At 37.8% G+C, this 17,187-nt stretch overlaps 1 protein-coding gene across 3 annotated transcripts in view; it reads left to right on the top strand.

The window, feature by feature from the left end:
- POU2F1 (POU class 2 homeobox 1) overlaps positions 1 to 17,187 on the top strand; it is a 108,328-nt gene that overhangs the window by 79,715 nt on the left and 11,426 nt on the right. For 2 of the 3 annotated variants that reach the window (XM_074900216.1, XM_074900207.1), the window contains exons 7-9: positions 3,506 to 3,632; positions 12,631 to 12,725; positions 15,035 to 15,208. In XM_074900216.1, coding sequence (XP_074756317.1) covers positions 3,506 to 3,632; positions 12,631 to 12,725; positions 15,035 to 15,208 — 396 coding nt within the window. The remainder of the gene's footprint in view (positions 1 to 3,505; positions 3,633 to 12,630; positions 12,726 to 15,034; positions 15,209 to 17,187) is intronic. The other variant, XM_074900225.1, reaches the window with a different exon arrangement.

Genomic DNA, 17,187 nt, shown 5'->3' with positions numbered 1-17,187 from the left:
CTGGCAGGTCGCTGCAGCAGGGAGATTACCATATTTATTTTAATTAACTAATTGCGCAAGCATGACTTCTTTAATGTGCACTGCAGTTAATGTAAGGTATCTGCTGCAGCAGTCTGGTAAGATGTTAGGGCTACTGCTGGGCTGATGCTAAATTGTCACTAAACAGTTGTAGCAATTTTTGGAGTTCTTTGTGAACTTTACTTGTTTTCACGATCCATGATCAGTGTTTATATGGTGTAAACCTCAAAATGACAGAGATGCTGAAGTTTGTACTGAAGTTGTAACTAGAGATAGTGGCATTGAATTTAGTACTTCAGATGACTTTTTTTTTTAACCAAAAAACTTCCTCACATCAAAATGCGGCACATGGTAGATTATTCTGCCAAGGTAGGAGTTGAATTGTTTTGATCTTTCTAAATTGTTAGGCAGCACTAGAAGACATGCATGTTTTTCTATCTCGTTCTATGTGCTTGTGCTAGTATACAGATTTTACCACTGAGGAAAAAAAAAAAACCAAACAACCAAAACCCACAAGAAAACAGTGTCAGGGTTGTTTGCATGGTGGCTATTGGGAGATTTATTGTAGTGCTACAATTAACTAAATAATAAAATTTTCCCAAGGTAGAAATAAAGTTGGATTTCAGATGAATTTGAGAGGATGGTAGGGCTATTTAAGAGTGATTAGCCTTGGAGGTATTGTTTCCATTCTGCTGTACAGAATTATATTTCTGTATTTAAACAAGACTCAGCCAACATACCACTTACCAAGGCAGATGCACAGAATAAGATTGCTTATACCAGTTATCCCTGAGGCCTCAATTTAAAAACAGTTTTCTCATATTAAAGTGTAAGAGCCTGATGATAAGAGCTGTCATGTCTTAGCTGGGTACCCTGTGTTATGAATACTATAGTCTTAAACAAAAAGCTCTCCTCCTTTGATCTTACAAATACACTGCCACGGTTTCTTTGTATTCTTTCTTGTATGTAACTCCATCTCCTGTGGTGCTTCTTTGAATCAGCTGAGATATACTTGGTCATCTGTAGGGGCGGGGTGTGTGTGTTCATTTATTTGCTTTTGGTGGGGGAGGTCCTCAGTCTATCGGGGTTTTTTTTCTGTCCACACTTTTTCCTTCAAAAATATCTTCCCAACTCTTCCTTTGTGTTTCTACTTTTTCTTTAATCCACTTCTATTTTCATTCTTCACTCTTTCTTAATTTCTTTTTCTTCCACCCAGCATTCACAGCCTTAGCCTGCCCTACTCTTTCTGTTTCTTCCTCTGCATCTAGTCCTTGCATGTAATTCAGTATGAGCCCCTCTGTGCTGGAGGGTCTGCTCAATCTGCAAAGGTAACCAGTAGAGCACTGAAAATCAATGAAAAAATGAGTGAAGGTCCGTGTTATGTTGGGCTCAAGAAGTAAGACTTTTTAGTAGCAATGTAGCTTTATGATACAAAGTCAGAAGAAATGTGGAGTTCCTGGGGAAAACTGGAGCAGCTGTATCTCTCTTTTTTAGGAAGGAAATTGGCTTCGATTTCGTAGGAATGGCTGCAGTACTTCTTAAATTTTCTGAAAGCAAACACTGCTATCAACTTTTAAACACTCATATGCTGGGGGCACTTTTAAAAAATTTACCATTCTCTTATGAAATCTTCTTTCTAAAAGAGCATTGCTTGGTCAATCCATCTGGTGTTTGTCTACCATATTATTACATTGCATGCTTTTGACTTAACATGACCAAGTTGCCTAAGTGATTGATGTTCAGTGTCTTTGTGATGCAGGTTAAGTAGTTGTTTTCTTATAATGCATGTCTGTATTATCATAAATCAATGGACTCTTTTTCTCTCTCTCTTTTTTTTTTTTAAACTTCCTAGTCTTCCCTTCCACCCACTGACACTTCCCAGCCCTCTTCCCCAGTAGGAGATTGTTGCAGCTTTTAAGTCTTAGCTTAACAGTTTTAAAATAATGTGAGGTCATAGACACATAACTATATTCTGCAAATGGTTGTGTTGTGTAAATAAAAAGTTATCCTTGTCAGTCTGTCTTGACATTCCATCACCATTTCTATTGCTGGCAGCTAATGGCCTATCACATCTGCTGGCTGAGCAACTTGTGTGAGTGCTCAATAACCTGCGTCAGTCAGAATGTGTGGGGGCTACTTTACTGGCCTTAAGAAGCAGGTCTTCGTTAGTCTGGCTCACTTTAACTCAAGTGAGTTAGGAAGTATGTTAAAACGAGCAGCTCCATTTCAGCAGCCAGATTGAGCACTGTTTAGGAGCAAACTGGCAGTGTTAAGATCTGACACAGTTGGACGCAGAAGAGGGTGTCTGTCTGCAGACGGGTACCCCGGTATTTGAGTAACTTCTCTGAAATAGAGTTTTGGGGATAGTTTTTGTTTAGTTGGTTGGTTTGGTTTGGTTAATGGGAGGTTGTAAGTGTGGGAAGTATTTCAGACTTCTATCCACCTGCTTGGCAGGTATTTTGAAACAGCTTCTTTTCAGAAAGATGGAAGGATTCTGCATGTGTATAGATCATTTTCATAATTATCTCTGTTAAATCGGCTGGCTTCACGTTGTGCTGCAGTTTTCAAATTTTGGTTACTCTTGTTATTGTCCTGTTTGGAGAAGATAAAAAAAGGCTAGTTTGGGGTGAATATTGTTAAGTGGTTCTCTATGTTTTCATTCTCCAGCTAAACAGCAAGGTGCAGCATTTTTCTTGATGATTCAGTTTCTCAGATTAGCATTTATGTTGATACTAGTCATTTAATTATAGAAAATTAATAGTTCTGAATGGTTTAAATACCTAAGAGTAGGGTTCTACAATAGTGCAGTGTTTTGGGTTATTCCTTTTAACCCTTAATTATAGCCATGTCTATTAAGCTTATTGTAATTTGTTTCAGAACTAATCAAATGTATTTGTTTACTATTTGAGTTAGCTACTTCCCAAAATTCAACCTGAACAACCAGAGTGCAAACTAGGAATCTGTAATTTTTTGCTTTCCTGTTGCTGATTAGAATGGTAATTGCAGATTGTTGTTGTTATAAACAAAAATAGCTCCCAGCTAATATGCTTGATTTGTCAACAATGAATTTTGTAGCAGAGTTGCATCCTCAAAAAATAAGTCTGAGAAATCTGGGTGCTGATAAGTGTAAAGTATTTGAAAACTTCTGCATTTGGGGAGGAGGGAGATGGATGATTTTTTGTGTTAAAAGCAGAACAGTGCTGGAGGTGTTTTGCTGGGTTATTTGGTAAACAGTTTTTGTTTGGTTTTATGAAGTACAGTGACATTCAAATTGCCAGTCTAAACGATATTCTGTAGAAAGACTGCTGTGCTTGACATCCACTTTTATCTCTGAATGTTAGAATGTAACTGGTTGATAGGAAATCTAGTTGCATTGGGAGTCATGGCTGACTTAAATGTCTAACACACAGCTCTTTCTTTTCCTTGTTCTTTTTTTCTTTTTTTCCTCCTTTTTTTTTTTTTTTCCCCCTTCCCCTGTTTCCTTAAGGATTTGCAGCACTTGCAGCAGCTTCAGCAACAGAATCTCAACCTGCAACAGTTTGTGTTGGTGCATCCAACAACCAACTTGCAGCCAGCACAGTTCATCATCTCACAAACACCGCAGGGGCAGCAGGGTAAGTGCTCCTTGCCAAAAAAGAAGATCATATATAGCTTTTTAGAGGAGCAGGTAAAACAGAGGTGGTTCACACACCTTCACTAACTTGATATTCCCCAGGAGAAATAACAGTATTGCAATTAGGAGTCTCTATCAGGTTGTCCCTTTCTGGGTTTTAGACCTCAGCCTTGTCAAAATTTGTGTAGCTCACATCTCAAGGAGGATCAATCCAGAGATCATGACATGGGAACATTTGTTAACAACAAAGTGTCTTGGGAAATACTGCAGCATCTGAATTTCTGGGTCAGGCTGTCAAGAAGGAAGCCTACTGGGAAGAGAACTTGTAGAAGACCTCAAAGGCAGAATCCTAGGAGGTGGGGGCCTGGAGGGTATGTGAGCTGTCTGGATTAGTTCAGTGCTATAAGGGCTACAAAATTCAAAGACTGGAAAAAGGTTAGCAAATCAAGAGTCCCTGTTGGAGACCAGAAAAGTCCTTAAGCCTAAAGAGGGTACGGTGAATTCTGTAATAAACTGAAATAATAATTACACCTTGGGAAAAGAGCTAGAATTCTTGATTTTGTATAACATCTCTTGGAAATAATATTTTGACGGTATGCTGGGTATGGCTTACAAGCTAAAGGCAAACCAAGGCAGTGGTGGGTGGTAGTAGTGTGCCAGACTAATTAAGATATTGTACAGGAACTTTGCTCTAAGAACTAATGTGTTCAAGTTGCAAAACATCACAGTACCACTTGCATCCCGTTTGCCCACAAAAAAATGCATTTAGCCATGGCATCTTATGCTGGTATACTCCAATGGTCTTTTTTTCCCCCCCTTTCTCTTCTACATGAACTCTACTTAGTTGTTCAGGTCTGGTAATCCAAAGATTCTTGCTCAGAAGGCAAATCCTGTTATGCTTGAAGAGTCCTCCAGAACCTGGTTGTCCTTTAAAGCAGATCTTTGCACTCATTTTCCTCTGTTCTTTTCAATTTTTTCTTGCATCATTCCTTCTTATATGCTATGGCTTGGATATAACTGACTTTCCATTACGCTGAAGCTCTCTCACTGTCTGAATGCTCTCACATTTGAATAAAAGGTTAGTCAAAATTAACTTTCTTTTAATAGACTTGATTTAGGAGAGCTTTTATACTAGCACTGGTAGAAGAAGGCTAAAAGACTATTTATGGAGGCATATAGTGATGTACTAATTTCTTAAAATGAAGAAGAACTTATAAGCTTAACATATTCTTTTAGATTAAATTAAACCACCAAAATTTCATTCAAGGATTCTTTAAAATAGAAGCTTTTTAAAAAATAAACTCTTTTAAGGAAGCAGCAAGTAAAAAAACCCACCGTTTTGAAAAACTCACTGGTCTTAATGTCTTGCCTCCATTTGTCAGCTAACTTCTGATGGTTTACTAAAATGTCTCTGGAGATGCTTCACAGAAAAGGAAACAAACAGAAGCAAACTATATTCGTTTCTCAAAATGGCATTATAGAAAGGAAGGAAGGCATTTTGTTTGTTTGTTTAAAATGCAAAGTAGAATAACTACCAGAAGGGGTTTTCATATTTTCCAGGGGCCATCTCTGAAAATTATTTCTTCACTGCAATTTAAGACCTGCATATTGCTGTCATAAGTGATGCAGTGTGTGTAGAATCACCCATGTTTTACTGGTAATGTGCAGCCTGGACAACTGAATAGCTCAAAAATATAGGAAGATTTATATTCTGTATTCTAACCATAGGCCATTAGTGTGTGACAACCTTCCAAACTGAAATGCTTGAATGGATCTAATTTTCTTCATGAGCACTCAATGATAAAGCAACATGTATGTCATAATATCCCTTATCTCACTTTTTGGTATGCCTTTTTGCAGTATTTCATGGTTATTGTTAGAAGATCTCAAACAGTATGTTATTATTTATGAGAAAGATTGAGAAAGTGTGTATTTTTATTTTGTTGTTTGCTGTTGTAGCAGACTTTTCTATGTTGTTCTTGTCCTATTGCTCCTTTAGTCAGCTTCATAAAATAATAAATATTCTGAAGAATCTAGCATAGAGCTTTCTTCAGAACCACCAGCATTCAGATTTTTTTTTGGATGCCTCATTGGTACTGCATGCAGTTTTATGGATAAATGCATGCATTTAATAACTAGAATGAAAATTCAGGTTTACTTACAGATTATTCTGGAAGGAATCTGTTGCTTTACATACCAGACTACATATTTTGTACATGTCACATAGTCATGTAAATGAGGAACATTGTTTTTAATACTAGAGATCATAGAAGACATTTGGTGGAGAAAAGCTTCTTTTACTTGAAGAGGTGGTAGGGTGCACAGTAATGCAATCATCAGCAAAACAATCATATGTAGATTCTCGGAAGGGGTTGAACATCATGGCTTAGATCCAACTTCTGAAAAACTTCAGAAAATTCAATACCAAACATATTAATCAATAATCAGGGTGTTATTCTGCTACCTTTCTTCAACACACGTTAATAGATCACAGCAGCAGATGTGAAATTCTCCCCATAAATCCACTAACATATGTCTAATGTAGCCATCTTCCTTTTTCACATGATTTCTGGTTATTCAGGGGCTTGTGTGAAACAAAATTGCAAAGTTCCTATTTTTCATGGCTTGTAATGGATAACATCCTAACTTGAAGGAATTGTTTCAACCCTCATCAGAAATGCAGAAGAATGGAAACAGAAATTTGGAATGATTTCTTATTCAGAACAATTACTGTCCCCATATTATTATTAAAGTCATAGTCAGGAATGTTGCATCTTGTACAGTCTTGATACATCTTGTATCCGTTCTTGTATCTAATAGATCTGTTTCTAGAATAATCAATTCAACATCCTTTACTACAATTATAGCCACTTCTTAAAAATATTACCTTCATCAATGACAGTTTGCCTTTCTACTTGGCAGATACTGTCAATAAAAATCATATCGGTAAAAATCTGAATGGAGAGGGGAAATGGTGCTGCATTTCATTTAAATTAATCTTGCAAACAGAAGTTGTTAAGATCTGAGAAAAGACTGCATCCTTGTCAAGGAGGTTTAGAAACAGTACTTATAAAAAACGTACCCAGAAAGGCAAATGTGGAAGACAAGCTACTAATTAACAAGGTATTGCTGTTTATTATTAAAGACCTTGTGTACTTTTAAAATTTTTTTTATTGTAAAAGTACCTGGGATGATGATAGCAGACAGATCCAGTCCTGTTCTCTTCTTGTGTACTTTTCCTACAGACTTTGAGACTTCACTTGTATCATTAATAAAACCCCAAACAAACACATTTTAAAAATGGAATAATGAATGTGAAACATTGGTACCTACCCTACTGGTCTTTGGCACCATAAATTAGAGTACAGCTCCCTCACCCAGTGTGAAGATGGAGGAAGATGCCTGAAGCTGCCACTGTTTCTTCTCAGATGCATCAAATTTGTAAAGGATAAGTGAGATTGTGCAGCTACCTTTACAGGACTCCTCCTCATTTTGTTAAAAATACGCTATGTGAACTAGGTGAAAGTGCTTTGGTCCCCTCAATATGCAGATGAGGTGACCCAGCTCTTCATTGTCAAGAGACTCTTAATGACAGTGTATTTGTGAACACAGCAGTTGTAGAAAATGTAGCTGACTAACTCATTCCCAAAATAAGAGGGGAGAGCTTGAAGTGGAACAAGGAAGCACCTGGCAGAAATGATGTAAATGGTGACTTTTTCCCCTATGCTGCAAATGCCTGTTAACAAGATATGAATTAAAAACTTAATATTTGCTGTCCTTTTTGAAATCAAGTCTTTGCTTCTAACATTTCAACAGCATCAATGGGTAAAAGTGTTGACTTTCATTGGAGTAATGTGCCAGCACCTTTGCTTGGCTCAATGAATCAGTACTCTTCCAAACCACAGTTCACCAACTTCAGCACATTTCCATTATGTTCTTGAACTGATCTTAAAGGGTACCTGGATACTACAAAAGGTGCAGCAGCTCAGCATCTCAGTGGAACAGACTTGTAGGAATGCATAGGTTAGTACTTTCTCTCCTGTGTTGGATCCCAATCTAATTCTGACTACGAGTCCTCATTTTGGATGATCTGGATTTAATAAAATGAGGTACACCAAAGTGTCCCGAAGTTTTTGCATCAACAGTGATCCACAGAGTTGATCAGATGGTACTGTATGTAATATGCGGTGTGACACCCTTCCTTCTTCCCTTTCAGTTGTTTCCAGTTAATCAAATTATGACATTGTAATGGCTTTGTCTTGCAAGCTAACTTCCAGGACATGTCTGTGAGAAGATGAATAGCTTTGGGAGAGGAAACGCAGTCAAGTTCTTCTCTAGATGAAAAAATTCACTCTTTGGGAGATCAGTTAGGGATGAATTATGTATTATGCTTCTGGGCCAACTTTTTAAACACTATGCTGAAAAAGTCTGCACTTGAATGTTTGTTTTATCTTTTGTTTAATTTTAGACCATAAGATCAGTCCTTGAGGACTGTTGGCTGGCAAGAAGATATTTTTGGCTTGGGCGATTACTCATGCTACTCATAGACATTACAGGAAAAGTCCTGGATTATGGTAGATGCATTTACTTTAACTATTAAAAAAAACCCCAACCTCTAAAGCATCATACTTTTGCATAAGTCCTTATCTACCTCCATGCAGTCATTCTTTTGGAGTGTCATGTGATTTGTATGCCATATTTAAAGTAATAATACCACTGGGCTCTTAGAACCCTGAAACCTGAGAGTTAGAAATAATACCTCTGTAAAATTAAGTATACAACACTAGTTTTCATAGATTCAAAAAACTGTGTAGGTTGGAAGGGAGGTCATACAGTTTTGCTCAGAGCAGGTCCAATTACAGCAAAGTGTTCAGCACCTCTGCCAGTTGACTTTGAACATCTCTGGGGATGGAGATTCTGCAACCTCTTCAAGTACCTCCCCCAATAGTTGACCACTCATGGTTTTAAAATAAAAAAGTTTCCTTAAATCTAGTTGGAGTTTTCCGTGTTCCAACTTATGTCGTATCTCATTACTGTGCATTCTCAAGAAGAGTCCATTTCTGTCTTTGAAGACTCTCACTTTAGCCTTCTCATGAGACTGAACAAACCAGCTCCCTTACCTGTTTCTTGTATGGGTGTTCCAGCCAGTTAGCCACCCTGGTGGGCCTTGAATGTACAAAATCCAGGATGTCATTGTGTCTTGTACTGGGGAGCCCAAGGCCACTCCAGATGTGGTCTCACAAGTGCCAGATGGAGCAGAAGAATCACAGCCCTTGACACACTGGCTGCAGTCTTGTGAATACAGCCCAGGATGTGGTTGGCTGCCTTTAATGTAAGGGCACGCTGGCTCTTGTTCATCTTGCTGTCCTCCAGGACACCTACGTCTTTTTTTCCACAAAACTGCTTTCTAGCCAGCCAGTGCCCACCCTGTATTGCTGCACAGGGTTATTCCAGTCCCCATGTAGGATGTTGTGTTTTCTTTCCTGCATTGATCTTCATCAGGTTCCATTTATCCAGCCTGTCTAGACCCTAACTTCTGGCCTAGTGACCACTCTTCCCATGTTGTCCACAAACACATTGAGAATATATTTGGTTCTATCAGTGCTATTGATAATAAAGATGTTAAACAGTATTGATGCCAGTAAGAATCCTGAAGGAAACGGTAAAGTTTGAACCACCGATACCTCAGCAGTTGTTTAAAAGGTGCAATTTTGGACTTAGGCTGTATTAAAAAAGGCTGTCCTATCTGCCCTGTAAGTTAGTTCACTGGAGTTACCTTGGACCGAAGTGGGGACCAGTAGTTTCTTCTCAGAAAAAACATGAAGGTGAAGCTCAGATTAGTACAAGTCATGCCTGGAAAGAGCAAAACTGCAGCTGCTCACCCATGGAGGCCAACAAGAGTCCAAAGCATGTGCACAGCAACTGGCTGAAAGGACACTAAGTCAGTGGAAGATATGCATACTCTGCCAAAACAGTTTAGCTACTTTCCTCACCGCCTGGTCATTACTTCAGTCAGCTAGCTGCAGGTTGAACTAACTTGTTCTTTCTTCAGTTTCTGCTTGAGACGCCTTCTATCTGTATTTCTTAAAATAGGATAAAAAATGATGTAAAACTGAGTTGATTAAACATGTCCAGAATATTTTATACTGTCCTTCAGTGATAATTACTTCAGAACACACGGGTGAGAATAAAATGAGGAAGAGGGTAGTCATCTTGTGCTCTTCAACTGAAGTGTTACTGTCAGAAAAACATCCTCTGGGATTTCTCTGAGGACAAAAAAATCACAAAAGGATGATCCTAATTACTCTGATTACAGTCATGAGTCAATAACTTGTGATCAGTGATGTTACCAGTGGACTAGAGGACAAATGTGGTCACTGTCAGCTGCCTATTTTTTGTTTCATTTGTTGTTCAGCCGCTCTATAGTGGCAGTGTGATGGCTTGCCCCTTTCTACTTCAAGTTAAAATTCATTGCCACTAAATGAAGGTCAAAACCTCTTCACTTAGAGGTGACTGTTCACTAATTAATATTTAGATTTGGGCAACTGAAATCATCTTTCAAGTGAACAAATATTTGTACTGTGAAAAGCACTGTGTAACTGTAGTAGGTATATTGGAAGTTCCTTAAACTGATCTGTTCCCCCTCTGTGGCTTTTCAAAAAAAACACAGCTGGAATATGTTGATTATGTGGTGCAAAGCAAATTTATGTAGTTGTCTATGTTGTGCTGTTATGTTGTTTAAGCAGCTGTCTTTATTCTGCAGGTCTTGAGCATTTTGATAGCAATGCATTCTATTTAAAATACATATTCAACACTTTGTAAAAAAAACCAAAACCACAAAACCAAAAAAACCCCACACTAATATCACTGCCAGATAACAATTCTTCTGTAGTTGTGTATCCCTCGTTGAGGTTTTCTCCTTTCTACTCACGGTAGTCCCTCTTTTCATGTCTCCTATCGCCTTAACTTCGCATAAACCATCCAGTTTCTCACTCAGTATTTATCAAGTCCTAAATTGCTGTGTACCCTACCTGGATTATGCCAAGATAGCTGGTCTTGAGTGGTGTCCTCCAATTGATTGGCCAGCTGGTGAACCAGAACAGACCACGTCAAACTCAACTTACAGAATTTTAAGTGGTACTTTTTAGGAACTTGGTATATTGAAGATGCCTGTTCAGTGTAGGTTTGATTAGTTAGGTTCTTGAATTATTATAGGGGAAATTGATAGTCATAGCCAGGAGTTACCTAAAGAACAGCAGTAATACTTTTCACAGTAGAACTGAGGAAGTTGACTAACTAGGTATATTTTTGTCAGGAATCTTACCCCTGTAAAATACATAAATTTTAGTATTAGAAATGCAAAAAAAAAAAAGAGATAGCTTTTAGCTAAAATACATAGATGCAAGGAAGTATCAATTTCCTGAGTTGTTTAATAAACAATACAAATAGTGGACTATAAGAATTTATTTTTAGAATGACACCATGTTGTGTGTATCGGTTGCATCAGTCCTAACTGTTCTTTAACATCACCTTTTTATAATAGCAGGGGGCTTCATATATTCAGTGTAATGTTTATTCTATTTGTGCAATTTAACCAGTGTTCAATAACTTAAGCTTTAAGTTCTGATTACTTTTCCAAAAGATTCCTTCTGTATTCCAGCCAGGAGAAGGTTGTCTGGGCTTGTTTTGTCATCTGGTGTGGTCTGCTTATGTTTGCTAGAGAAAGCTGCCTTCTTGTTAGGCAGCTGGCATGGAGTGATATGGAGAGGAAGAAGGGTGATCAAGGAGCCAAATTTGTGGTTTTGATTAATATTCAGTTGTTGGATTTAGTGGTCTGATTAGTGTTCAGTTGTTTATTTTTATACGGCTCCCTAGTTCTTGGTCAGCTGTTGGTTATAGAAAGAGTTTTACTCAAAATATGTAAGCTGAAAGGGGTACTATAAATGATTCCTGCACAGAGAACTGGGATAACTGGGATAATCAGGGGTTCTCAACCTTTCCTTCACCACAAGCCCCCTTTAAATACTTTTTTTGGCCGTGGACCACCGAGATTTAATTCACGATTTAAAGCACCAGACTGCATCAAATATTTATCTCAGTTTTCTCATGAAGGGTCTTCATATTTGGAGAGAAGGAGAAATAAGTTAATCTGTTAATGCACGCACTTGTAATGTCTTTGTTGCAATGATTCCATATGAATTTAAAATATAAACATCAACACTCTTCTTGCTTAAATGGCTTGGGTTTTGGTATTTTAACCTGCCAGTTCTGAATTTGATGCCAATTTTTATATTAAAATTTGATTAAAAGTTTTTAGAATTCTTCTCACCTCCCCCCCTTGTTTCTGTTCAGTTGCCATATTTTTTTGTTTACCAGTCCAAGGGCCACCACACGGAGGAACAGATTTAAGCCCCCTTGTGGCCCTAAAGAGGACCGTTGGGTTAAGAAAATACCTTTAAGAAAATATTTAAGTGGGTCCCACCAACCATACTAGTACTGAATATACTAGCTTGTTGGGGCAGGCGTTGCGGGGGTGCAGGGCTTGAGTACGAGAGGAGCATTGAGGGGAGAAGGCTGTGGGAAAAGGAGGCGCAGTGCTTGCCGTGGGCCAGACCAAATGTTTCTGGGCTGGACATTCCCCACCCCTGCTTTAAGCCTTTGCAGACCCCCTGTGATGACATCGTGGCCCCCCAGGGGTCCACAGACCACAGATTAAAAACCACTGACCTAGATCATTACAGACTTTTTCTGCAGAGGAAACTAGTACCCTTTTACCCTTTTGCCTCTCATTCTTCTGTCACCACATAAACTTCAGGAAAATGCAAGTTCATTGTGGAATGAAAAGTCCAAAGTCTGAAGATACCTGTACAGGGGTGAAATGAAGGCTTGCATCTCAGTTTGTCTGTAGCTTTCCTTATTTGGCAAGAGTCTTATTTAATTTCATTTAATGTTTTAGGCTTTTTAAATGGTAAACCAAATCCACCCATTTCTCTCTCCAGGTCTCCTGCAAGCGCAGAATCTCTTAACGCAACTACCTCAGCAAAGCCAAGCCAACCTCCTGCAGTCTCAGCCAAGCATCACCCTTGCCTCGCAGGTCAGGTTTATTTCTGTAGTTCATGAGTTGCTTTGAGAGAACTTAAACTATAGCAAGTGAATGGACTGTTTATATTAGTTACTAGAGTAGGTATTGTAGCTGCAACAGTGAGTTTGTCTTTCTAGATAGATTCAGTGTAGAGCTGAAGTATCAGTAATGTCATTTTTGTAGTTTCCACCCTAATGTGCCTCTTTTAATGCATTTAATGTTCTAAATTTTTATTTTTAGCTGAAAATTTTCATGATTGGTCATTTGATTTCTTGTAAGGCTTTCTTGGACAATCTGCAAATTTGTGAAATTCAGAGGAGCAAGATGTGGGCTATCTAAAAAGTTCAAAAAGAGGATTACTGACAAGTGTCTTTAGAAAAAGATTGCAGTGGTAATCTGTATTTATTGTAGCCTAGTTGTTTTGCTATTATTGCTACCTCATTGCCAGTCTTACTAGTTACTTTCTGTGAAAGCGAAGAGATTATTAGAAATGCATAATATTCTGTTAGATATATCTTAAAATATTAAAGCGCTATGATTAAGCTTTTAGACTGTAAGAAAAACAATATTAAGGTTGCACGTGCTTGCAAATTTATTTTTGCTTCACTCTGGGTTTTACTGTGCAGTTTAGTTACGTGACTGCGTGCTGTTTCTCAAATGCCATGTAATCATACAGCATCTTCCTGCCAGCTTGGTTAATTATAAGAATTTTTTAGTTGTAATAAGATTCCTGAGTCTGTCAGAGCCTTAGAAAATACATTTTCTATTATACTTCCTATAGTATTTTTCATGCACCATGTGGAAAATGGAATTCGTCTCTCCTCTGTAGTTCTTACCTCAGTTAGCAGCATGATTCCCTACTAAAGATTATACTTGGATTAAAAAAATGTATCAAAACTACAGAGAGAAAATAAATTGTATAAAGAGGATGAAGTCAGTAAAGCCATATTGCAGTAATTATGCACTATAAATGAAAAAATATTAAAAACTGTTGTAGTGTAACGTATATATCTGCAGTCCTAGAAAGATCATACATGATCACATTATTTCTCAAGTAATGGAATTATAGATCCTGACCTCCCTCTACCATCTGCTGTGCACTGCAAAATAGTGCACTAACCCAGAAGAAAAAACCATAAGGAGCTACATAAAGATTCAACTATATGTAGGCCATTTCTTTTAGGACAGCTGTTTCTGGACCTTTGCATAGAATACTACTTGCATACAGTACTACTTTGCATAGTACCGTAGTATTATGTAGACTTGAGGCTGTTCTTACTTGCCCTGAAGGAATCTGTAGTTTCAGAACTGGCCATAGGACATAAAAGCATGAAGTAACCTTTACTTAAGAGCCTCAGCTGAACTGCATAGAATTGAATTGGAGTAAACTGTTTGTCTCTGCATCTCAGTTTATCTGTGGCATGTAAGAAGGTAGAGTTACGCACTGAAAACATGTTTCCGGTGTTCCTGTTGCATATAAAACCTAAACTGTGCAGTACCAGATTTTAATATATTTTGTTCACCTGAGAATATTTTCCATGATGCTCAGGTTTTTTTCAGATTTTTATTATTGCTGTGTAGCAAATGCTCTAGTATGCCAATATTCAGGAATAGTGAACCTTCTGTGGACTTCCTGGAAAATTAGCCTTTTATATAGAAGAAAAATGTGACCTAAAAGAAATTATTTTCTACAGGTTGCCTTTGCTTAATTTCTGTTATTACCAGTACATTCATTCTTAATGTTGCAAGTATCAACAGAACAGTTAAGAGGTAGATCTAGTTTTTTCTTGCTGCAAGAGTTGAGTCAGTCACAAGAGATGGCATCAGAAGAGACTTGCCATGTTTGCTGCACCTTTATGTGCTCACTGTTCCAAGATTAAATAGGAGACTTGAATCTTTTGGGCTGATGACAATCTGCCACCTCACATAAGCTGTAAATTCAATTTTAAAATTATTAAAAGGGGATGAATGCCAAGCTGTCTATAAATAATAGAACTATATCAAGTAAGAGTGTTCAACCTTTCTTTGAGCAGCTTCTGTAGCAAGTGAAAGTTGTTGGTTATCTGCTGCATTGAACATCTCTTACTTTAATTGGTTCTGACAGAGTCTTTAAAAGGCTGTCATACTAATACAGTTTTCTGGATTGTGATTGCTTGTTCTTGAGAGGAATGTAAATAAATTGAAGGAACTTTCAGGTTGCTGGAAATGTCAAATTCGTTGATCTTTCTCACAGAAACCTCATGTACCTTTTTTGAATTTAGTTTTTGCTGATTATTATTTAAGTCTGATTGTCATCTTTTCCTTGCTCTCTATCTTAATAGCCAGCAACCCCAACACGCACAATAGCAGCGACCCCCATTCAGCCACTTCCACAGAGCCAGTCAACACCAAAGCGAATCGACACTCCCAGCTTGGAGGAGCCCAGTGACCTTGAGGAGCTTGAGCAGTTTGCCAAGACTTTCAAACAAAGACGGATCAAACTTGGATTCACTCAGGTGAGACTGCGTACCTTAGTGCCTGCCAGTGTGGAATCTGAGGTCTCATCTTTCAAGTCTAGAGGGAGACTACAATTCCACCTTTTCCTAGGAGAACCTTCTTAAATAGGGTTATGCTCTGGCCTTTATGTAGGGAATTTCTAAGAAATAACAGAAAAAGCCATACATCCATCTTACTTCCCTGTTGGTTTTAAAGCATAGCCATTTTCCCAGCAGGTACATGCATTTACCAGCTCCAGATGTCATTGCATGTGCACTATTCATTCTATACGATGTAAAATGAATGGGACAAAGCACTTTAAAGCTGCCTTCAGAAGTACAAAGTTCCAAAAATCATACAGCACAATTAACTGCTCTGTGTGTTTAAAAAGTATATCACAACTGTGGAGTTGCTTTGGATGTCAAAGGGTTTTTATCTCTCAAGTGTATTTTCCTATTAAACATCAATGATTTCTGTATTTAGTGCTTTTGCTAAGGTTCCTAAACAAAACCCGAAATGACTGTCATCTTTGAAGTTCTCTTCTTACAGAGGTGAACTGGAGTTGTGGTTTGTTTTGGTTTGCTTAAAAGCTCAGAAATACCCATAGAGCAGAAGAAAAGTAATGTTGAACATAGTAAAAATGGTTGAACAAGGAGTACGATTAGAAGTATAAAGTGCATTTATATATTCGGTTATTCTGTTGAAGGGAAATGCTGCTTGGATCCAAGAGTCCTTATTAATATCAAAATGTGCTTTTTTCCTCACAAAATTAACATATTCATCCAGGTAAACAATTAATTTTGGCAGGAGTCTGTGGTAAGCATAGGTGTGTTTTTGCTGGAAGAAATAGCATGCAAAAATCAAAGTAGGTATTTAAAAGCCTGAGCTCAGAGCAGTCAATCCAACATATGTGATTTGTTCCCCCTGCGGAATAAGTAAATCTACTCTAGCTGAAAGTATGTGCTGAAGTCAGATTTATTTTTCTGGCAAAGGTCTAAATGTTTGAAAAATCAGGGTTCATAATGAAAGTTCTTGGCAGCATCTTAATTATAACTCAAGAACAGAATGTTCTTAGTAAAATGAAGTGCATTTTGCTGGCGTGTGTGCCTCCTTCCCTTCCTTCTTTCCACTAGAGGGAGGCACAGAAATGCAAGTGATGGCCACACACAAAAGCTAGAATAGAGCAGAACAGAATAGAGGATAATACAATAGCTTCCCTATAGCCTGATTGAGGAGGTTCATGTAGCTCTTTAGTTATTATGTTTAATCTGCCCTGCTGTGAGATGATTATAAAAGCTCAACTGGACTTTTAAAGTTATGGGTTAACCCTTCTTTATTGACCATGTTGTGAATTTTCATGGTGAGCAAAAATGAACACAACTGCTCAGGCTTACGTTTCAGTATTTGCTTTTCAGCTTAAAACAGGGAAATCTTGAGAAGGTAATGAAATTGCATGAGATGATTCTTACCCTACTCTGAGTTTGTATGTGTATAATTAGGCAGTTCTAGTAACTTCTACCTAATTGTGTAATTGGGTGATAATTTAAGACCCCTATTACATTGGTTTGATACAGTTGGATAAATAGACTGCCTTCCAGAGGATAAAAGAAATTTATTTCCAGTGGTACTGTAAGCTTTTTCAGACGCATGCACCTCTGCCTTTCAAAAATAATTGTAAGATTTAGTTTGCATTGCAAACTAATCAGTACATTCTGTCTTGTGAACAATATAACAGGTTTTGAATTTTGGCAGTTCTGTCTCTTCTCCCAGCCTGAAAAGTTGGTGATGGATTTAAATCCTTTTGTTTAATTGTTTCCTTAAAAATATCTCCATGTTTGACATAGAGACACATACTGCATTTAGCATCATTGCAGGTATGTGACTAATTGTTTGGTACAGATTCAGGCTATGTGAGCAAACATTTTAGCCAACGTTATTTTTATTCTGTAGAAGGTATTACCTCTGCTAGTCCATCAGAGCTTCTTAACAGACCAGTACA

This window comes from Athene noctua, chromosome 1, assembly GCF_965140245.1.
Source record: "Athene noctua chromosome 1, bAthNoc1.hap1.1, whole genome shotgun sequence".
NCBI classification, from domain to species: Eukaryota; Metazoa; Chordata; class Aves; order Strigiformes; family Strigidae; genus Athene; species Athene noctua.
This window is presented reverse-complemented; position numbering and strand designations above follow the sequence as displayed.